The sequence below is a fragment of the Rhinatrema bivittatum genome, chromosome 3, assembly GCF_901001135.1.
Source record: "Rhinatrema bivittatum chromosome 3, aRhiBiv1.1, whole genome shotgun sequence".
Taxonomy (NCBI): Eukaryota; Metazoa; Chordata; class Amphibia; order Gymnophiona; family Rhinatrematidae; genus Rhinatrema; species Rhinatrema bivittatum.
This window is the reverse complement of record NC_042617.1, coordinates 180,193,361-180,216,947: the sequence shown is the minus strand read 5'-3', so window position 1 is coordinate 180,216,947 and position 23,587 is coordinate 180,193,361. Positions and strand designations below refer to the sequence as shown.

The 23,587-nt window shown below is 43.5% G+C and overlaps 1 protein-coding gene across 9 annotated transcripts in view; it reads right to left on the bottom strand.

Annotated features, from left to right (window-relative positions):
* PLD5 (phospholipase D family member 5) overlaps positions 1-23,587 on the bottom strand; it is a 718,242-nt gene that overhangs the window by 474,791 nt on the left and 219,864 nt on the right. For 4 of the 9 annotated variants that reach the window (XM_029593995.1, XM_029593996.1, XM_029593990.1 and 1 more), the window contains exon 2: positions 1,649-1,785. In XM_029593995.1, coding sequence (XP_029449855.1) covers positions 1,649-1,785 — 137 coding nt within the window. Of the gene's footprint in view, positions 1-1,641; positions 1,786-23,587 lie in introns of those variants that run through there. The other 5 variants (XM_029593993.1, XM_029593994.1, XM_029593992.1 and 2 more) reach the window with 3 other exon arrangements.

Below are 23,587 nucleotides of genomic sequence, written 5' to 3'. Positions count from 1 at the left end.
GGCCGGGCGGGTGGGTTAGGTAGAGGAAGGGAGGGGAAGGTGAGGGGAGGGCGTTAGAGGATTCCCTCCAAGGCCGCCCCGATTTCGGAGCGGCCTTGGAGGGAACGGGGGTAGGCTGTGCGGCTCGGCGCGCGCCGGCTATACAGAATTCATAGCCTTGCGTGCGCCGATCCAGGATTTTAGTGGATACGCGCGGCTCTGCGCGTATCTACTAAAATCCAGCGTACTTTTGCTTGCGCCTGATGCGCCAGCAAAAGTACGCCTATTCGCGTTTTTTGAAAATCTACCCCTATGTTTTTAAAGCACCCTGAAAGGATGCATAATCAGTCAGGGCATGTATTCCAAAAAACTGTTGCCACAAAGGAGAAGGCTCTTTGCCTAGTCTGCAACATCATTTTTTTTTTTTTACTGATGGCACCAACATAGGGATTTTATGAGGGAACTCTGATTTATTCATATTTATAATAGGGTAGAATTTGAAAGGTACGCACGCACGTCCATGTGCATGTTATGATCTAGAATTGTCTACCACTCACCTATGTAAACAAATTTTCCATATTTCTCATGCATAGTATCTATTAAAGAGGTTGGCTCCTTGCCCCCCTCTTTTGTATATAGTATTTATTTATTTACTTTTTCGTTCACCCATTCTTTATTTCTTACTCCAAGTTAAGGCATCCTTGTTATAATGTAACTGTATGCTCCTTATCTCTTGTTGATTGGTTAATTATATTTTCTGCTTAGTTCATTGTAAACCGAGTTGATTTGATTTGTATCAAGAAAGTCGGTATATAAAAGCCTTTATTAATAATAATAATAATAATAATAATAATAATAATAATGTTATAAAATCATTGGGCCGCGCACACATGCGCACCAGATTTTGTAATCCATACACGCAAGGGGAGGAACATTAATGCCAACTTCCCGCAGTGACACATCCCAGCCTTCCCTAGTTCCCTCCCAGTCCACTCCAATTAAGGAGTGGACTGGGAGGGAACTTCCCTACCCTAACCTCCCTTCCCCTTCCCCTCTCCTCCCTAACCCCTAAATCCAATTTTTATTTTTTTGTTACCTTTGTTGAGCAACTTACTTCAACTCCTAAACTGAAGTAAGTTGCATGCGCCAGCAGGACAGCAAACAATGACGCTGTCCTGGCCTGCCACCCCGCCCTGCCACTCCCTGCTCCTCCCCGCCCCCTGGCCCATGGCTTCCAAGAGGCCCAGCACTTGAGCACATACCAGCTTTTATGCACGTGACCGGGCCTCTTGGAAGATTCACCCGGCACGCTAAGGCCCAGCCATGCACGTAAAGGCCGGAATTTAAGCACGCTGGGCATTTAAAATCTGTCTGAATGAAAGTGATTAAATTGAAGTTTCCAAAAACTTTAAACCACTAATTTCTACACAGGGATGAATTAAAATCAGAACCAAAAAGGTGAAATATCAATGATTTTATTTGTTTGCTAACAACTGAACCATGTAAGAGAGTTTGGTTAGTATCACTGCATTAAAATCCTTCAGAACGTTCATGTCTCATTTTGCCAAGGAACCATAAACTATCACAGGAGAATAACTTCTACATGTCATCCTTCAGCTTAGTGCCTATTTCCCTCCCCAAAGGAGAAATTTTGTTTGTTACCTCTTACCGACACTTATTCTGACAGTTGTCTTCCGAGATCCCATCCTCATCTTCTCCCACGATATCCACAGCTGAAAATATCAAGGCAACCAGTACAGCAAAGCAACATACCAGGGCAAAGATCACGATGCATTTTTGTTGAGACTACAAGAGAAAAGTAGGTTGTAAAGAAAGAGATTAGAAATCATTGGCAGTGGTAAAGAATGTTCATTGCATTATAGTGCTGTCCTACAAATCACTGAGAAAAAATGGTCAACAGAAAGTATGAGAAGGACACAGATAAGCTGTAGTAAGATCTATTTTCTTGGTGAGCAGTGTGGGCTGACAGTTCTGTATTCATGCAATCCTCCAATGGAGAAGAGTCACCACTATACATAATTTGAGAGGGAAATACGTTTTTTTCCCAAGAAGCTTTAAAAATGCCTCTGTAAAGAAACACCTCTATCAAGCACAATTTCAAATGGAAAATCTTTTTAGGTATCCTAGCAATGTCTTCAAACGCTCCCTACATTATGGATTTAAAGTGAAGGATCGTATGAAAAGCTATGATATTTTCTCTCTTGTCGATAAACTAAAATAAAAAAGGGCTAGAATATGAGAGAATCAAAGGAGGCTACCTTAAATGGCTTTGGGCTGGAGGCCTGGGATTGTGAAGAAGCAATCTCCTGTAGTTTAAAAAGAAGTGGGGTATGATGGCACACAGTATTTTCTTCAAAGAAACATCACAGCTACCCTAGCTCCCAAACCCTTCTCATAAAAAGAATTCTGGGCCCTAAAGAAGATTACTTTTTAGCAGAAGCAGGCTCCGACAAATTAGATTCAATAGTAAAGGCCTAGTTTTGTGTGTGTGTGTGTGTGTGTGTGTGTGTGTGTGTGTGTGTGTGTGTGTTTTTAAATGACTAGAAACTAGGGATGTGCATTCTTTTCTAACATATTTCTCATCCGCAACGTATAGAGCCCTATTCGTTGTATTTGTGGGGAAGCGAAATTTATGGCGATTCCCCACGAATACACCGAATTATTCGGCCGCCTAAAGGACCCAATTTAAGCAAATCCCCCCACCCTCCTGACCACCCCCCAAGACTTACCAAAACTCCCTGGTGGTCCAGCGGGGGGTCCAGAAGCCCCCTGCACTCACACCTTTGTTGCCAGTTTCAAATTGGCGCCGATAGCCTTTGACCTACTATGTCACAGGGGCTACCGGTGCCATTGGTCAGCCCCTGTCACATGGCCATCGCCACCATCTTGTGCTCCTACCATGTGACAGGGGCTGACCAATGGCACCGGTAGCCCCTGTGACATAGTGAGGGCAAAGGCGATCGGCGCCATTTTGAACACTGGCATCCGACGGCCGGAGTGCAGGAAGTCGCTCCCGGACTGCGGCTGGCCTTCTGGCAAGTCTTATGGGGGTCAGGAGGGTCCCCCAAGACTTGCCAAAAGTCCCTGGTGGTCCAGCGGGGGTCCAGGAGCGATCTCTTGCACTAGGGCTGTTGGCTGCCAGTAATCAAAATGGCGCCAATAGGCTTTGCCCTTACTATGTCACAGGGGCTACCGGTGCCATTGGTCAGCCCCTGTCACATGGTAGGAGCACAAGATGGCGCCGATGGCCATGTGACAGGGGCTGACCAATGGCACCGGTAGCCCCTGTGACATAGTAGGTCAAAGGCTATTGGTGCCATTTTGAAACTGGCAGCGAGGGTGTGAGTGCAGGGGATGGCTCCCGGACCCCTCGCTGGACCACCAGGGAGTTTTGGTAAGTCTTGGGGGGTCAGGAGGGTGGGGGGTTGTAGTTAATTTAATTTTAGCGGGGAAACGAATAAGAATTAACGGATAAACGTATCGGGGGGCCCCCTTGCCGAATGCAACGTATCTGCCCCCGACGAATCTGAATCCCAAATGCAACGTATGGCGTCCCTCTGCACATCCCTACTAGAAACCTCTTGTTTCCAGGGTTATTAGTTGGATGGTATTAACTGTATTATATTGCTGTAATTTTTTGTAATTTTTATGCATATGTTGATATTTGTATTGCTTTTGTGCTTTTAACTTAACTGTAATCTAATTTGACACTGAACAGATTTAAATATCAAAACTAAGATAAATGAATAATTGTCTGATTTATAGAGCAGTCAGCCACGTAGACTGCTAATGGATGAGCAGGTCTAACCTAACTTCTTTATCTAAAAATCTTCTGAAAATAAATGTGTTCGCTGAGCTCAATATGATATATAAGATCTTACCAGAAACTTTTGTTTTTAATCCTTCTGCTTTGGCAATGGTCATTATAATACTGTGTCCCTGTGCAATAAGCACTCATATTGTACAGGTTCTCAATCTCAGCCAAAAGGCCAAAACGGGACCATTCTCAGCTCAAAGCTCAGATCATTTGGATGTTAGCTGAAAAAGAAGCTGAGAAACAATGCCCAGTTCTAATCTACAAATACACTTCCTATTATTCACTAGCAACACTTATTATGAAATAAAGACAACAAACTATAGATTATAGATTACAATCTCTTATTCTCACAGGTACAGATTATTACTGTAACGCCCTCTATCTTGGTCTTCCTAAATGCACTTCGCCCATTACAACTAATTCAAAACTTGGCTGATCGCATTCTGACTGGGTCATCAAGAAAAGAGCACATAACCCCGATCCTACACTCACTACAATGGCTATTGGTTAAATATAGAATACAATACAAAGTTTTATCCATTATACATAACCTGATTTTCAAAGACTCTTTCACTTGGCTCTGTTCGCTTCTACACATTTATCAACCAAATAGGCAGTTCCGATCTCTACATAAAAGTCTTCTTGAAATACCATCCGTTTCCTTGGCTAGACTCAACATCACATGAAGACATGCTTTTTCAGTTGCAGGCCCCTAGCTTTGGAATTCCATCCCAGACCATCTAAGGCAGACTCTGTTGCACAATGAATTTAAGAAAAACCTAACAACATATCTGTTTTAACAGGCCTTTGGTTCTCTTTCTGCTACTGTTTAAGGAATTTCTTATGTCACCTGCAAGTTGTTCATCATATTCTTTTCTTTTTCCTTACTAAATTACTGATCTCTAGATTTTTATTGGCTTTTATCTTATTGTTTATGGTGTTTGTTTTTATGTTTCTTTTTATTAAGTATATGGATCTTTGTTAACCATTTTGACCAACATTTTGTTGTAAAAGTGGTATATAAACCTTTTAAAATAAATAAATAAATGTATACATAAATAGATAAATAAATAATTGGAACAATGGTCTCCATCCATCACAGGCAGTACCATGGCACTAAATCGATTTTGGGAGCAATTTTCCAATTTCCTGCAGTTCTTGCAGGCCCAATTTTTAAGAAGAAACTCCTCATGGAGTTTCTTTTTAAAAATTTGCTCAGCAGCCAGTGCCATGGAAAGTATTTACCCGGAATACTTTGCAGATGCAAAAGTACTCAAGGAAAACCAGGAAAAAGTGCAGGAAATTCAGCAAATTTGCTTACATGTCATCCTGCTGTCTCTGTGGACAGCATGATGACATGTGAGTGGCATCATCCAATAGCACCAACAGAGCTTTTGCTTTATTGAGTATGTGCAGAAATTCCCACTTGGGCATTAGCTCATGAACCTAATCAGTCAATTTTAGAGCTAAATCTAGCTAGGTAATTGACTCTCCAAAGTGGGTGGGTACTTAGCATAGCTAATTCATCCTACTGTCTATCAATAACACCATTTACAGTAAGCAAACTTTCTTTCTCTGTCAACAGGACTGAGTTAGCCATGACACATGGGGAGGCCCAAGCTGAGAGTATAGAGAATTATTTCCTGAATAAGCAATCCGGATCACTCCATTGAGAATGGACTACTAGGCAAACAGACTACACAAAACTGCTTGCCCAAATTTACCATCACTCTTTGAAAGATTGTCCAGACAGTAATGGGTCATAAAGGGGTGCATTGATAACCAAGTTGCAGCTATGCAGATATCTTCAAGAAATACAGTTTGCAGATGAGCTACTGATGCAGCCATGGCTCAAATTTTATAAGCCTTGATTGACTCAAATCTGTAGGCCTGCTAGTGGATAATAATGCGTGGGACTCCTTTTTGCAGAAGTAAATCTGATATCTTGGAAAGGAGAGATTGGAGAGTACCTTGGTTATCCTTAGAAGCCAGAGAAGTAAAGAAAGTTTTCACTAATTCTGTCACTTAGTCCAAGGGCTGATGTGCTCTTTGGCCAGTCTTTGGAGGTGGAATATCTTGTTCTGATACCAGGTTTGAATTCCCCTGCATCTCTTCTGGACTAGCTGAAGGCTTTGTTCCAACAATTTTGATGGTGACATTGCTTTGGTGACTGGTGAGAGTAAGAGTATTATGTCACCTTCTGCCCTTAACAATCAACTGGTAAAGTAGAGAACAACTAAGCCAGAAGCACTGCAGCCCAGTATATTAAAGATGAAGCAGTCTGTTCTGACACTTGGAGCATTATTGGTGTCAGGGATGATGCACTGCATGCTCCAGGGCTCAGAGTGTCAAGTGCATTGAGGACTCATGCGTTGAGTCTTTATGCATCAATGCAGCTGATGTTTTGTGTTTTGAGGAAACCCTATGTGTTGACAGAGCCAGTGATCGATGTGTCAGTGGGGCAGGATGCATCAAAAACATCAGAGCTTTGTCTGTCGACGGTGCTGAGGCCGGAAGAAGCTGCGTCAGCTGCATTAATGATACAGATGAAAACCTTTTTCTGCTGTTTCTGCCGAGCATTTCTTTTTCTTAGTTTTAGGTTTGCTTGATCCTAAGGTCTTGGCCTTCTCTGCCGAATGTGAAGATCTCTTAGACGAGCTCCTGCTCATCTCTACACCTGGGGAGCATAAGAAGGTCCCGATTTGGAAGGAGGATCAACCCTGGCTTATACAGCTCCTCCATTTTGCAGGCCCTGGACTTTTGTGACTGTAGAGACATGCAGTCACAATAGCGGTTTGCTTGGTCATGGTTTGGTCCAAGGCAGCAATAACAGAGATTATGCTCATCAGTAATGGACATCTTTCTACCACAGTTTTTCAAACCATTCAATGTGGGCTTCTTGGATCCCAACATTCTGTGAAAAAATCTTTTACAATTTTTTTTTTAATATATATGTAATGACCCAATAGCGCCCTTAGTTTAATTCCTTTAGCCACGGACAGTCAGTTTAGAGTTGGAGAAGGCATCATTCAGTACAACTCCTCCCTTTGAGGCTGCTGGGATGCCCATTCTCTTGAGAGGTATTAAAAACAACTTTCTCCTGAGAGCTGGGAGACAATGCCGTTTTAATTTTGGAAGTTAGATGAAGTGCTGGAGGTTTTTTGCCTTTGTTGGATTTTAAGTTTACCCTTGGACTCAGGTACTGCTCCTCTATAGTTCCTGGGCAAAGTCAAGGAAGCCTCTGCAGTCTGCCCCTTTACTGCTTGGTAGGCTTTCTGGTTGTTTTGGGTTTTTTTTTTTAACTTTTCATAGTAAGAAGACTGCAAGATCCCTGGGTGTTGCCTGGAGAGAGGTCATAAGGAACCCTTTACCTGAAAGGCTCAGGTTAGGGAAGATCTGCCTCTCTGCAACTTCCTTAAAGACAGAGAAATGGTGATTACCCAATTACCCACTGCAGAGATCTTCTGGTGAGTTTTGGACTCAGTTTTGGGAAAAGAGTTTTGGTTAGAAGAACCAGGAGAAGGCGTTTTGCTGCCCCCTTCATCCCCTGGAAAAAGGAACATTGAGAGCTGTGTGTTAGTGTGGAACCTTTTCATTGTGGGATTGGTAAGAGAGAGAGAGAGGTTGAGAGAGACATTAGAAAACTGTGACTAAGACCAAGCTGAAATCTATTTAGGACCTCCACTTGGAGTCTTCACCTTGGAAGAGAAGAAATTGGGACTCTCTGTGCTTAGACTGTTTTACCAATTTTTGCCACCTTGGGAGGGTTTTTTTTCCTGCCCTCACAAGGATACCCTCATCACTTGGGAACCTCATTTTATCCATGTCCTGAAGGGTATTTTCCCTTGTCCTGGTAGTAAGAGACCCTTGCACAGATACAGGAAAGGCTGTTAGCAGTAAGGTCATCTGTGGTGCTAAGTACTTTTGGAACTGTGGCATAACTTTATCTAATTCACCTTCACTCAAACAGTCTCCTGTGCATTATTGGCACTGACAGCATTCACAGCAGTAAAAGATCTACACTTCTCCCTCGGAAAAGAGTTACAAAGGCCTCCTGTCACAGAAAGCCTTAAAGGAGGAATTCCTCCCCCCCCCCAAGAAGGGACTCGGGCCCTGGGCAAAAGAGATCTGTGTGAGAGCTAGCATGTGGATCCAGCCCCAAGAGATACAAATTATTTTATGGCCCCCATTCGTGTCGAGTTAGCACCCTAAGAAGGGGTTACATATAGCATTGATGACAATGTTGTTTGAGGGCAGCGATGCAACAACATAAAAATCAAGATATGATTAAAAGGATACATTCTTTGAGAAAGATAAGGATATATGTCCGTGCTGAAGTTCGGACAAAAAAAAAAAAGAAAAAAGACTGATGGGGCTGTTGAGATAACAATCAATCTGGAACTCCCACATATGCTCAGTACAACAAAAGCTTGATGAGCTTAGAGATAAGGGTCCGTTTGGCACCATTGGATTACCTCACCCATGCATCATAGCTAATCAGACTGGCTTGTCAACAGACATCCCTGTGCTTGCTTCTTCCACACACCATGATCCTGCTTCCAGCAACACCCATTTTCCCTGCTACACTTGGAAGTAGGTCTTATAGTCCTTCTATGCCATGTGGAGATCCAGACTTTTTTCCCCTCTTAAATGATGGTTCCTTTGTCATAAGCACTCTAACTGTCTTCTCTGATCATATTTCACTTTTTTCCAGATTTTATTGCAATTGCTCTATATTTCTTGCAGGGTCTCAGCCATTTTGCAGCTACCAGGAACTTTACTAGGTCTGTCTACCTCAGAGGAAGCATGAATGGAACCCATAATTGGCCAAAAATGGGGATTCTTGCATAAGTGAATGCCTGGCATTACTGTAAATTCTGCAGCTGTCCTACTGAAAACTGCAAAAGCACCAGAGATGTGGTTTACTCTTTCTATTGTCCATTCAACCGCAGTGTTGCGCCCGTCAGCCGCAGACGCCTGCGACCTCTCTGTCTCACCTCTTTTCTGCCTTTCTCCATTCCAGTTAGCAAGATGGCTCCCTCCGCTTCCACACGCTGACCGCTCCGGTGTCCCTGGACCAACAAGGGCGATTGCGTTCGCCATTTTCCTTCTGGGATCACCTAGGGCACGCATGGCGGGAACATCGGGGGCGTCCCCTCCGCACGACGTTAGTACCTCTGGGTATTTAAACTCTAAACTCCATTCCTGTTGCGATTCCCGGCCGTGACAGCCCCCGGCCAGGATCCCTACCTTCACCCGGGCACCGAAGCAGGACCCCCTCCCGAGGCAGCGAACAGCGAGCGGGCCGCGGCGCGATTCCCCCGGCGTTCCTCCATGGAGCGTCGGCAAGAGCGCAGCAGGCCCCGCCTCTTAAAGGGGCCGCGGAGCGAAGACCAGGCCGGCCCCGGAAATTGACGTCAGCACCCAGGGAGATTTAAACCTCTCCCTGGGAATTACCAGATGCCTTGTAATTAAGGTTCATGGTGGTGGTCTAGCTGTATACTCTCTGCCTTGCCTGCTGCCTGCCTTGGCCCTGCCTGGACTCCGACTCTGCCTTGCCTGCCACCTGCCTTGACCCTGCCTGGACTCCGACTCTGCCTTGCCTGCCACCTGCCTTGGCCCTGCCTGGACTCCGACTCCGCCTTGCCTGCCGCCTGCCTTGACCCTGCCTGGACTCTGACTCTGCTTGCCTGCCGCCTGCCTTGACCCTGCCGGGACTCCGACTTGCTTTGCTTGCCGCCTGCCGTGACCATTGCCTGGACTTTGCACTCTACCTCCCGGAGAGGAGTTCATCAGGACTGTTCCGTGGTGAGTACCCTCCGGACCAAGGGTCCACATCAGTACAATTCCAGCTACGAACTAGCAAGGATACGTTCCTGCTGATTTTGCTCAGGTTACAGACACTTTTGCTCTGCACTCTCTCCAGATGACCCAGGTACCCACTCCTCGGGGGCCTTACTACGTTCCTGTTTTACCCTTCGGGGTCAGCTTGTTCCAGCTAGGATGCTTTGGTACCCTCTCTTCTGGGGCCTTGCCTCGTCCTGGGCCTCCGCTCCTCGGATGTCCCTACCTTCCTCATCGCTGCAGAGTGAGTATTCTAGCTTCCAGTCTCTCTCTCTCTCTCTCTCACCTTGCTACAGTGTGGATTCACAGCGTACCCTGCTCTGCGGACCACTACCGGATCTACCTCACAGGCTTACCATCTACAGCGTGGATTCACGGCGTACCCCACTCTGCGGACCACTACCAGATCCACAGTCTTCTGGTGAGACTTCATCTCCGCAGGTCACGCTGCGGAATATCAGCGAGAGCACTCCTCTGGGACTACCCTCCTCTGTGCAGAGATTCTCTGCCCGTTCCTCATGTTATTTCTATCATCAGCTGTATAATAAAGACTCTCTTGACTTCTGTATGTGTACCATTAGAGCCAGCCTATCGCAGCAAGTCCCCACAGGGCTCCTCCCTGTGGGAGGTCCCATCTCTTGCTACGACCAAGGGCCCACAACACCAACAAAACATAACACGCAGATGATACTCTAAAGACAAGACAGGTGTAACTGTATTCCAAAGAATTTCACCAGCTCATGACAGAACCAAACTGTGATTAGGTTTCCCAATCTCTCACCATATGAGAGGGCAGGCTATGTAACCTGATTACTGTACTTCCTTCAGGAAATGCTGGACTGTTTGCTAAGGGAAGAACTGTGGTCAAGAAGAAGTATGCTATTTTGGAAAACGAGTCCACCATTACGAAAATGACTGTCTTCCCTTGTGCTGGCGATAGGTCTGAATTAAAATCCACAAAAATCCATGCTCATGGTCTTGAGAGTGTCGGTAATGGAATCAATAATCCTTGGAGCTTTTTGAATGCATATATCTTTTTTTTCCCAAGGGAGGAGTAGAGTATTTTTCAAAGGTGATTTTCCCATGTGTAAAAACCTTTTCAACTACAAAAAATCTTTTGAAAACTGCCTTCCCCATCCATAGTTAAGATGAGTCTAATATGAAAAAACAATATCCTATCGGAAGCCCTTGGGAGAGGCACAGTCTTTGGGTGGATGAGTCTGATACAAACATTTCATGGAATATATCCAAGAAACAAAGCATGAAGGGCAAAATTGCTCTACAGAAACTAACTTTCCTATGCACAAAACAGATATGTACACAAGATTATTACTGAACATTTCATACAAGACAGAAACATTACAAACAGGGACTGGCACTCTCGTAATCATAAAGCAATCAAGGCTCTTACAGCCTGGAAGAGCTGAAGTTGAGAAGCCCAGAGGCTCTGACAGTCCCAAAGGTTGCACAGTCTGAAATGTAAATCAGCTAATAAAGTAGTCTGCATCCAGGGAAATTCATGAAGTAAAGCAATAATCAGAGTCGATGTACATCACACACATGTGACAGCTATTTTTTTCTTTTTCCATTCACAGGATATAGCAAGCAGTCTGCAGAAAACATTATCTGATGAAGAACACTGCAAGATATTAACATATTGCAGATACACTAAGAGGCTGATGCAATAAGTCATGCGTAAAAACATGCGTCCAAACTAGGCACCTGTTTTCCTAATGCGCGCGCAGCCACCTCTTCTGGGCGCCCAATGTTATATTAAAATGAGCTGGTATGTTAAAAAGGATGCGCTAGGTAAAAATTGTGCATCCCTAGCGCTCAAAAGAATCGGGCACCCAGGAGCCATGGCTGTGGAGGTACATGTCTTGGAGGTATATGCCCTACATTCAACATTGTTTAAATAAATAAGAAAAGACTGTTAGGTTATTCTTGTTTGCAGTAATAAGCTCTCTTCCTGCTTTTAAAGTTCCATTGTTCTTCCTGGTCGCCCTGAAATGTATGGAGTCTTTTCAAACTGCTCTGACTTTCCTGAAAGCTTAATGGTGCCTTTTCTTTGAGAAATCTCACTAGAGTGAACGGATCTGTTTTCTATCAAAAGCAGTATTTTTGTTTTTTTCATGTGCCCTTGGCTTGCCATATGACTTAACGCCAGCTCTGAGGCTGGCATTAAATTTGCTTGGTTAAAAAGCATGCGTTGAGCAACTTGTGATTTTCTGCATCGCAGGGTAATACTAATAGCCTCATCTACATGGAATTTACATGTGATGAGCGCTATTAGCTACGTGTTTGTTTGGGCGCGCATTTTGGATGCCCTAATCCCCTTACTGCATCGGGTGTTAGTCTAGCACGTCCAAAACATGCGTCCAAACAAGAGAAACCTGTGCAGTAGGCTGGGTGCACTTTATTGCATCAACCCCTAAGAGGGCAATTCTCAAAGGGGCTTGGAAGGCTCACGAAGGAATGAGCTGGCCAGACCCACCAGGATGAAAATTGCCCTGCACAAAACATCTGTATCGGTCTTCCTATTAGGGAGTAGGGATGCCTTTTCATTTCAACCAAAAATCAACACAATTTCCTATTTTGTTTCCTTTCAGTATGAAAACTAACACAATTTCATTCATGTTTCATTTTGAAGAGAGGCCCCCTGCCACCAAACAAACAAAAAATAAAAACCTCTCCCAGGCTTACTAAAGCCTCCCCTATATCTTCCCCCATCCACATTTTCTAATACAGCACCGGCGGGGCAGGAAGGACTGGAGATCATTCCTGACTCATTTCTACCTATGGATGGGGCAAGATGCAGAGTGAGGATGGACCCTTGATAGCTTTGTCTAAGCTAGGGAGTAGGGAGCTCTTTTTTGGATTGTAGGGGTTTTAATGCATGATACTGTGGAGATTTTTAAGGTTTCCTTCTAATTTGCTCCGCAAAAAATAAACAAAGCTGTTGCCTTACAATGTTACCACATTTATTTTCAAATGTAATATTACATGTGGAAGACTACACTTTGAGCAAACTTTTAGTGGGTGTTCCCAAAATTAGGACATACAGCAGGACATATATATGATCTAAAATACAGAGTCAGCAATGCATGTCTTACATCATGATTAGTTAACAGAACCTGTCCTAATTATAATTAGCTATATAGCACAAATAAGAAAGGGTTGTGAATTATCAGGAGGTCCATATTCAAAAGCCATTTAGACGGATAACATAATAGTTATCCGTCTAAATGGCTTACCCAGCTATATTCAGCCTTTATCTGGCTAAATTCTAGTCGGCTAATAAGTTAGGAGGCTAGAATTTAGCTGGATAAGTTAGGGGCAGTCCAAGGGCATAACTAGGAGGAGTTGAGTTAGCCGGCTAAGTTATCCAGCTAACTCCAATATTCAGAGTTAGCCAGATGACGTGGCCAGCTAAGTCTGGTTGAGTCAAAGAGCTGTCCTAAAGTTACCCGGCTGCAGTTAGCCAGCTAACGTAGCAGTTCACAAGCCTGTCCTGGGGGATCCCTAGCCAGGCAGGTTTTCAGGATATCTGCAATGAATATGCCTGAGATAAGTTTGCATATGCTCCCTACATTGCATGCAGATTTATCTCATGCATATTCATTGCGGATATCCTAAAAACTTGACTGGGTGGGGGTCCCCCAGGAGAGGTTTGGGAACAACTCTACTAATTAAGGCCTAGATTCATAATTTTGTTATAAATTTTGCGAGAATAGTGCCCGTGATAAAAAAAAAAAGGGGTATGGTTAGGGTAACTTGAGAGAGAAAGAGTAATAGAAAGCACTTCTTTATAAAGTTTGCATATAAGTAAACTATTTATACTACTGTTAGAAGGGCAACTAGTAATTCTGGGTGAGAATTTGGTGGTAGGCTAGGTTTTGGGGGCAGGTTTACATGCACATTCAGAGGTATGAATAACACAGTAGACATCAGTGAATATTTTATGTGATTTGGATGAAAGGTACAGAAAAATGAGATTTGTACAGTGTACTCTCAACCTAGCTTGATAGCAGCTATGTAGAGAGTGCATCAAACTAGGTCGAGAGTACAATGTACAAATCTCATCTTTTTATACCTGTCATCACTTCAAATCTCATAAAATCTTTACTGATGGTAACTGTGCTGTTCGTATCTCTGACTGTGCATGTAAAATTGTCCCCCAAAACCTAGCCCATCACCAAAACCTCATCCAACGTTCAGAATGGACCGTCTTACAGTGGTATAAAAAGTTGCCTCCCTAGAGGCTCTCTCTCTCCCTGCCCAAAACAGGATTTGCCATTTTTATCACAAATCCCATTTCAGGCATAACACCAGGAAAAAAGGTATAGTTTTTCCAGCATCAAATCCCACAATAGCATGCACTGCATATCACACACAACATTAAGCACCCCTCATTTTCATAAACTCTTCCCGTTTGACTACATTTTTTAAATGTGCAAACGCATCTAGTGATGAATTATTTATTGCATGCATTATGGCATTATCATGGGCTTTAGGGACCTAATGCCCAAAATAAGGCCCTAACGCGATTTGATGAATGATCCCTAAGATAGCCAGCTATATTCAATAGTATTACTGTACTGTTGAATATGCCTTCAAAGTTAGCCAGATATGTTTATCCAGCTAACTTTGCTATATGGACTGTGTCTGAATATAGACCTCTATATCTATTTTCTATTACCTGTACTTAATTTATTATCTTTGACATAGCTGTACTCTTGCATAGTGATGCGTCCATCGGTTGCAGATGGCTGCGACCACTCTGCCTTACCTCTTTTCTTCCCTGTTCTCTTTCCTTGGGAAAGATGGCTGCCTCCGGTGCCGAGTGCCGAGGGTCTTGGCATCTCCAACTTAGCATGGGCGTTCCAGTCTGCCATGCTCACTCCTGTGGCCTCCTAGGGCGCGCGCGCGCATATCTCCTACACTCAAATACACGTCATGGCGGGAACCTCAGGGGCATCCCTACCGCATGACGTCAATACATCCGGGTATATCAAGCCTCCATTTCACTACCACCTTTGAGTTAGCAAGGACTTCGGTTTAGCTACTCTGACCGCTCTAAGCTGCACGCTTAGACACTGCTTTCACTCCAAAGGCCTCGCTCCTCTAGAAGCTCTAGACACCCGCTCCTCGGGGGTCTCTCGCTTCCATCTACCCTTCAGGGTTCTCTACTAACAAGACAACCGCTCCTTGGGGGTCTCTCTCTCTCTTCTACATTTCAGCATATCGGACTATCAGGTACTCGCTCCTCGAGGGCATTCCAGCCTATGTATCCTGCACCACGGACCTTCGGTCCCACCATTTCAACATCAGGAAGACGCCTACATTCCTGTGCGTACCTCTACGATCTGGTGCTCCAACTCCACCCACCAGCCACGGCGTTACTCGCACAGCGGGCTCCTGCCTATCATGAATATCTGGGTGAGATTCTACATCCGAGCCTGTTGAACGTATTGGCACCTCGCGGATATCAATGCCTTACCTTCCTGCTTACATCATCTATCTACAGCAGTACAATAAAGCCTTCCATCCATCCTATGTCTGCTATATTGAGTTCAGTCTATCGCTGTGATTCCCCATGGGGCCTCTCCCCGTGGGTGGAGTCATCTCCACAGCGACCAAGGGTTCACAATGCCAAAAACACAACAGATAGCTAAGGAATGTTTAGACTTCCACTTTTTCTATTTTCTATTTTATCTAGTCCAGGGAGCAAGTTTTGCAACAGCTATTACAGATCTTTATTTAAAATCTAAGAATGGTTAGGGTCTCATTAAGAAATCTGGACTTCGGCTCCATAGATTTTGCAGAAAAAGCAAGAACTAGGTGTAACTTTAAAGAATACTATTTTGCTAATGTCAGCTAAGTTGGACAGAGAAGTATAATAATTAAGTTAATTTCCTCATTATCAATAACACCCACTAAAATATTTTAGTGCTCACAATTATAAAACTCACACTAAAAAAAAAATGAAATTAAAGCCAATTTTAGCTAGCCCAGGCAAATTTAATCCCATTTGTGCATATCAAGCAGTTACCCCCTCCAATCTTCTCACTATTTCCTTTCTCCCTCTTTTCCTCTCATCCTTCTTGTGGAATGTCCACTCTATTTCCAGCAAGCTTTCTTATATTCATTAGAGATGAGCTTCATTTTTTCTTATCGGGACGTATTTCGGTTCGGGCACTTCGTCAAAAATTTCGTTTTTCGACGGATCATTTTTTGTCAGTGCGGATCGGGAAAACGAGTAGGAAAACGAATCGGAAAAAAAAATGAATCTGAAAAAAAAAAGTCAGGAAAAAACCACCCCTACCCTTCAATTTTACTTTCTTACAACTCCCCCACCATCCTGATCCCTCCCCAAAACTTACTAAAAGCCCTGGTGGTCCAGCGGAGTCCACGAGCAATCTCTCCCTCTGGGCCGTCGGGCCTGCTCTGAATCAAAATGGCGCCGATGGCCCTTTGCCCTTACGATGTAACAAGGGCTACTGGTGCCATTGGTTGGCCCCTGTCACGTGGTAGGAGCAATGGATGGCCAGCGCCATCTTGTGCTCCTACCATGTGACAGGGGCCGACCAATGGCACCGGTAGCCCCTGTGACATAGTAAGGGCAAAGCCTATCAGTGCCATTTTGAATACTGGCAGCCAACAGCCCGAGTGCAGGAGATCGCTCCAGGACCCCCGCTGGACCACTAGGGGCTTTTGGCAAGCCGTCACTTGCCAAAAGTCCCTGGTGGTGTTTTGCTTTTTTTTTTTTTAATAAATGTGCCCCTCCCCCCTGCACTAACCCGAAAAACGAATTTCCCCGAAGTTCGGGGAAAATCTGTTTCGTGGTTCAGGTCCCCCGAACCACTACGAATTGCCTAATTCATGATAAACGAATGCACATCTCTAATATTCATGATCCCTTCATCTCTCATACTCTTCCTCTCCTTGCCTTGACTGAGGCCTGGCATTCCCCTGAGGAATTTGCTTCAGTTGTTGATCTCTGTCATGGAGGTTCTCTTTTCCCCCATACACCTCGCACAGTAGGCTGCGATGATGGTACTTCTTCTTCCTCAATCCCACTCTTTTTCTTCTTTTGAGGCCCACTCCATCTACCTATTCACCTAACCATCTCGCCGGCTAGCTGTAATTTATCAACTCCCTGATAAATCACTCTCCTCCTTTCTTGCCTATGTTGATTCCTGGCTTTCCTTCTTCCTTGACTCATCTTCCCCTTCCCTTATTCTTAGCAACTTTAACCTCCATGTTGATGATCCCTCTGACTTTTATGCCCCAAAACTCCTTTCCTTAATCTCATTTGATCTCCAACTCTGCTCCACGGCCCCTACTCACAAGCATTGTTTCTCAGACTTCTTTAATACAATTGTTCCTCTGTCAGACCATCATCTGATAACTTTCATGTCAAACCACCCTCCCCCACTGACTCATCCAGTCACCAACAACACCTTCAGAAATCTCCAGGCTGTCGAAACTTATATCCTCTCCACTATTTCATCTCTCTTTTCCTCCCTACATTGACTGAATCAGTTGACAAAGCATTTCTTCTTACTACACTAGCCTCAGCTTTAGACACTCTTTTCCCTCCCCTTACATGTAGGGTTACCAACTGGCTCCAGATTTTCAGGACAGGTCGATCCAGTCCTGCTTTTACTCCCCTGCATGCAGATACTTATAGTCTTGCTTTCCTTAAGGAATGCAATAGGAAAAGCAGAATAAGTCCCAGCATGCAATGGGGTAAAACCAGGAATGGATCAACCTGTCCTGAAAATCTGGAGCTAGTTGGCAACCCTACTTATATGTCCTATAAGATGCACCAAACCCAAGCCTTGGCTCACTCCTAGAATTTGCTACCTATATTCCTGTGCCCACTTTGCAGAATGTCTCCGACTAAAATCCTGTCCTATGAAGACTTCATACATTTCCTTTGTCTGCTTTGCATTTTCCATGCAGGACTACTATATCTATCTTACTAACTTTTACATCCAACCCTCGCTGATTTTGCCACACTCACTTTCTTCCTCAGACTTCCTTCACCTCACCGACCCACCTTCACTTTCTGCCCAGACTAAGGCTGACTATTTCCATGACAAGACTCACAAAATTAGTTCTCAACTAGATCATCTCTACCTCCCTCTCCCTCACTTCAAACATCTACCCTTCCCCTGATCTCCACAATGCTCTCCTCCTTTTCTAAGGACACAGTGGAGGAAACTGCTTATCTTCTTTCTTCCTCTTAACTCACCACTTGTTCCTCTGACCCCATTCCCAACCAGTTCCTCAGCTCTGTTTCCACTGCAGTCATCCCTTCCATCTGTCAGATCCTCAAACTATCACTTTCCACTGCTACTGTTCCTGCTGCCTTCAAACATGCTGTAATCACATCACTCAGTGGCGGATTCCTGATGAAGACCGGCCCAGGGATTCGCCGCCCAGGCCGGCCCAGGAGATACCACTTGGTCTGCCGAGCACGGCTCTGTCATGGCCGCGCTCGGCAGACCACGTGACTAGCGTGACTGGCCCACCGGGGGATGCCCGAACCCCCGATAGGCCAATCTGGCCCTGACATCACTCCTCAAAAAACCCTAACTGAACCCTGCAAACTATCTTTCCTTCTCCCTTCTGCTTCCAAATTATTTGAACGTGCTTTCACTGCCACTGACTTCATTTTCTTTCCCCTCAAGCCATTCTTGATCCACTCCAGTCTGTATTTTGCCCTCTACATTGCACAAAAACAGCCCTTGCCAAAGTCTCTAGTGATCTGTTTATGGCTAAAACCAAAGGTCTTTACTCAATCCTTATCCTGCTTGATCTTTTTGCTGCTTTTGAAACTGTTGATGACCCATCTACTCCTTGATACTCTGTGCTTACTTGGATTTCAGGACTCTGTCCTGTCTTGGCTCTCTTCTTAACTCTCCCATCACACTTTTTGTTTCCTCTGGCAGATCCTTCTCTACTGCCATCTAACTATCAATTGATTTGTCTCTGGGTTATGTCCTAGGTCCTCTTCTCTTCTCTCTGTTTATTAATTCCCTCAGTGCTCTGATTTCTTATCATGGCTTTCAATACCATCTTTATATTGATGATTCCCAGATTTACCTCTCTACACCAAACATTTGATCAGTCCCAGTTCTCAGCCTGCTTGTCTGACATTGCTGCCTGGATGTCCCACTGTCACCTAAAACTCAACATAGCAAGACAGAGCTACTTATCTTTCCCCCAAATCCACTTCCTTTCTTCCTCCCTTCTCTATTTCTGTGGATAATGCCATAATTCTCCCAGTCCCCTCATCCTATAACCTTGGAGTCATCTTTGACTCCTCTCTCTCCTTCTCTACACATATCCAAAACATTTCTAAAATGTGTTATTTCTTTCTCTAGAACATTATGAAAATCCATCACTTCCTTTTTGAACACACTACCAGAACCCTTATCTACTCTCTCATCACCTCCCACTTAGACTATTGCAATATGTTCCTCACAGGTTTCCCACTGAGCCATCTCTCTCCATTACAATCCATCCAAAATTCAGTTACACAACTTATTTTTCATTAGTCACTACACCTATATAACCTTTTTTCACAAGTCACTAAATTGACTCTATTCATTTCTGCATACAGTTCAAACTCCTCTTATTTAATTGAAAGAGCCTTCAGACTGCAACTCCTCACATCCCTCCTCGTGAACTCTGCTCATCTTCTCCTCTACCACCAACTCCCAACTACGTGCTTTCCACCTTGTTGGAACAGACTTCCTGATTTGGTGTGACATGCTCCCTCTGGTCTAATTCAAATCCAGTTTAAAACCTCACATTTTGAGGCTATTTTTACATCTTAACCTCTGATTATCCTGATCACATGCTTATTAATTTTAATCATTTTCTTAGCCAATGAAATTCCCAATTTTGCCATCTATGTTTGTCTTGATTGGATTGTAAGATACACTTAGCAAGGGCTGCGTCATATCTATTGTTGTACAGTGCTACATACATCAAGTAATGCTATAGAAGTGTTATGTAGTAGCAGTAAGCAGTACTTGAGTTAATTAAGCAATGCATGGCCATACTTCAATGTTTAACCTAACAAGACCTTTTCTCAACCATTACTCTACTGATCTTACTGAACACTCTGGACTCTGACTTTTAAAAAAACCCATGTATAAAACTTTTTATTTTATTACTGTTTAAGCCGTCATTCAAATTATTTTCTGGTCTTTGAAAAACATTTAAGCAATCACATAACTTTGTTTTATTTAAACAATTGTCTTACAAAATCAGTTTTGATAAAATCTGCAAAGAAAGAAAATATAATGCTTTGAAAAGAGCCAGTTTTTAATTAGTTGTAGTTACAGCTGAATGTGTGTTCAAATCAGTGTCCTGCTCCTTTTTTTCAGTCAGAATCAGAATCTAATGGAAATTAGATCAGGGCTTGGTAAAACTTCATATCAATGTCATCGGAGGCAATTCACTGAAGCGTGATCACTTCTCCTGTCCCAAGAGTAATGTAATATCAACAATGGAGCCGGCAGCACTAAGGCTGTATTAAAAGTTTGATGGATGATAGATTAGCATTAGTAGTCCTGAACATAATCCAGTATTTGTCTTCAGTCAGAAGAAAGCTTGTAAAAGCAGAAATAAAGTACTGTTAATTAAAGGGTCTATGCACTAAAAAGCAGACAGCTGATTTTATTACGCTATTGGGCCTGCACACTAACCCCAGGGGTAGCACCGATCTATACTAAAGTAATGATGTGCAGAGCACGTGTGCTCTCAAAGGACCATATTAAAGCAAGCATGTTACTTAGAATATGCACGCTTCCTGCATAAATATTAGCACTTTTTTTTCCCCACAATGCTAAACGTATTGGCTAGTAGGAGGTAGAGTTTCCAACTGGTTTCAGATTTTTAAGACAGACTGATTCAGTCCTGGTTTTACCCTACTGTATACAAGGACGTATTATCTTGCTTTTCTTAGGAGATGCAATAGGGAAATCAGAACTACAAGTCCCTACATGCAATGGGGTAAAACCTGGATGGGATCTACCGGTCCTAAAAATCCGAAGCCAGTTGGCAATCCTAGTTGGGAAGGGGGTGGGAATGCTCTTGTGAAAGGAGACCACTCCTGTGGCACTGAACACTTCCCCCTAGCAAGGTAGCACCACAGTAAATCTCTGCAGATATACCCCATCCCCCTGTGGTAATCCTCCAAAAGCAAGGGCTTTCCTCCGAGGCAGCCCACTCTCCAAGGTAGCTCCCAACCCACAACCCAAACTGGATCACTAGGCATGGCAGCAACCTAAGGAGAGAAGCCTACCTGCAACCTGGAGCACTGCCAATCTGCTTCAAATTGGTGTGCTCGCCACCTTGAACTTTGAAGCACAGATGCAACTGTTGGGAGGGGAGGAACTCTCTTTGGCCTTGGTGATTCTGCCATGGGAGAGGGCTTATCTAAGAAAGGGGATGTTTGCTTTGATAGAGGCCCTGGACACTTCCTCCTTGATCTTTGTGCAAAGGTGGGTTATGTCTCACTGCAGAGAATTTTGATGTTATGTGTTGGTGGGGGGGGGGGGGGGGATAAAAGGTATCAGATAGATCACTGCAGCCTTTTGACTGATGTTCAGGAGGGCACAGGGTCCTTGTTCCCAATAAGGGTCACTTCTTCTCGTGTTGGATGGTGGAGGTTTGGGAGGCACCTGGGTTTTGATTTCTTACATTTGTGGGATGGGATTATGGGGGCACTGGAGACCTCTTGATGGGAGGGATCAGAGCATGCTGGCCCCCTGGTCTGGCTCTTGGAAAGGGTCCAGACTCAGGAGGGGGTAAGATAAAATCCCCAATGCAAACTGACCCACAATGAAAGGGTTGGTTCTCATGGTGGATTTTGAGACACAACAACTGCTCTGAAGTAGGTATTAAACTTTAGGTTTTAGTGGGCTTACAGTAAATAGTGGATGAAGGAGAACACACCACTCCGTGTATGATGTGCCCATTAAAGCCTAATTTGCATTCAATGTTCACTCATATGCTTGTACATAAGTGCGAATTTCAGCATCTACCTGCTAGTGTATGCGCTAGGACCTTAGTGCATAGCACATTGTATTTTGTACACACTAAACAGCGTTAGCATGTACGCTCACTTTAGTGTATAGAACCCCAAGTGTATGTGTTCCCTCATTGGATGGTCTTAGAGATTATTCTGCTCCCACCCCTCAAATCGAAAACAACAGCTCAACTCATCTCATATGAAATAATGAGCCAGGGCTACAGTGGCAATAGTCTTTTCCAATATTCTGTCATATTTAATAGTTTGATTTCCCTAAGGGCTACTTGCTTTGGAGCCTGTAGTGATAACCACTGTTAATGAAGTATAGCTACAATACTGCATGCATTTTTATAACATCTCATGGGGTAATTTTGAAAAGGGTGTGAAGTCATTTCACTCACAATTATCACAATTATCTTCAGCAGGCCCACACCTATGGAACACGCTTCCCCCAGATCTTAGACTAGAACCCAGTCATCAAGAATTCAAAAAAAGACTGAAGACTTTTCTCTTCCAACAAGCTTTCCCAGACGCTTAAGTGACAGACAGACTCCCTAATTACTAAGTATCCTAATTACCCTAATTATGGTCACTGTATCCAGTACTAATTTTAAAATATCTACAACTGGACAATTATCTTTGAGATCAAAAATGTACTTTATTTCATATATATATTTGGCATTGCTTATATTTATATTTATTGCTACGTTAAATAGTTATACTGCTTATATAATATATTATATTTCTTTACTTATTACTATTTATTACCAGTTAAACTATTATTTCTTTATTTAGCTCTATGTTAAATTGTCAACCAGTTATACTGTTCCATATGTTCTACTGTTCCATGTAAAGCTCAGCTCTCTGTTGAGCAGTTCTTCGTTTTATGTAAACCGGAGTGATTTGTAGTCCCTACAAGAACTTCGGTATATAAAAATTAAAAATAAATAAATAAATAAATAAATAAATTATGCACATACTTTCACTTTGAAAATTACCCCAGGAACCTACTTGTGCACATTTAAACTTGTTAATATATGCAAGTAGTTTAAAATAGAAAATTGAAAAGAAAGAGGATAACTTTCAGAGCTGTTTGTGTGCGCCCATTTACTCGTGTATATGGGCTCACACAAAGTTGCTACTGTATTTTATAACCTGCATGGATACGACATGTACAGAATATAAATACGATTACATATGTGCGCACAAATGCTCGAGTATATGAAAACCACAACTCACGCAAGTTGTATTTACCCAGATAAATGCTGATTTACCTGGTTAAGAAGCAACAATTAGCCAGTGTGATGGAGTGCTCCTATTTTCCACCTTAAACCTGTGCATTTAGCCTGGTCTACCTTAATTCCTCAAGGGAGAGAGAGCTCTGTGGGCGGGGCCCAGCAGAGAAGGAAGAAGAACTGAGATCCAGGTAGGAGAGTTAGACCAGGCCCAGGTCTCCAGGAGGAAGGCAGCTCCATGGAATATTGCTGTCCAAACGTTGAGGCTATAAAGAAGCTGTGAGTATTGAGCGTACGCTGTCCTGAGCTCAATGCAGCCTACTAATATATATTTGCTAAAGCTGTAAAATAATGTAGAAGTGTTTTGAAACAGCTGGCTTTGTGCCTCCAGTCAGGGAAACACCGCTCAGTCTACCAAAGCCGGATCAGTCTGAAAAGCGTTTTTGTCCATCTAAGTAGCACTATTCAGACTTATCTATGTATGTACGATAGCCGGATAAATCTAAAAAAAAGCACTACTTATTAGGATAAGTTCAAATATGCCCATTTAAGTAGTAGCAAAGGTGCTACTTAATTGGATAAGTCTGGATTTAGCCAGATAAATGTGTGCAAATAATATAACCATGTCTTTGTACT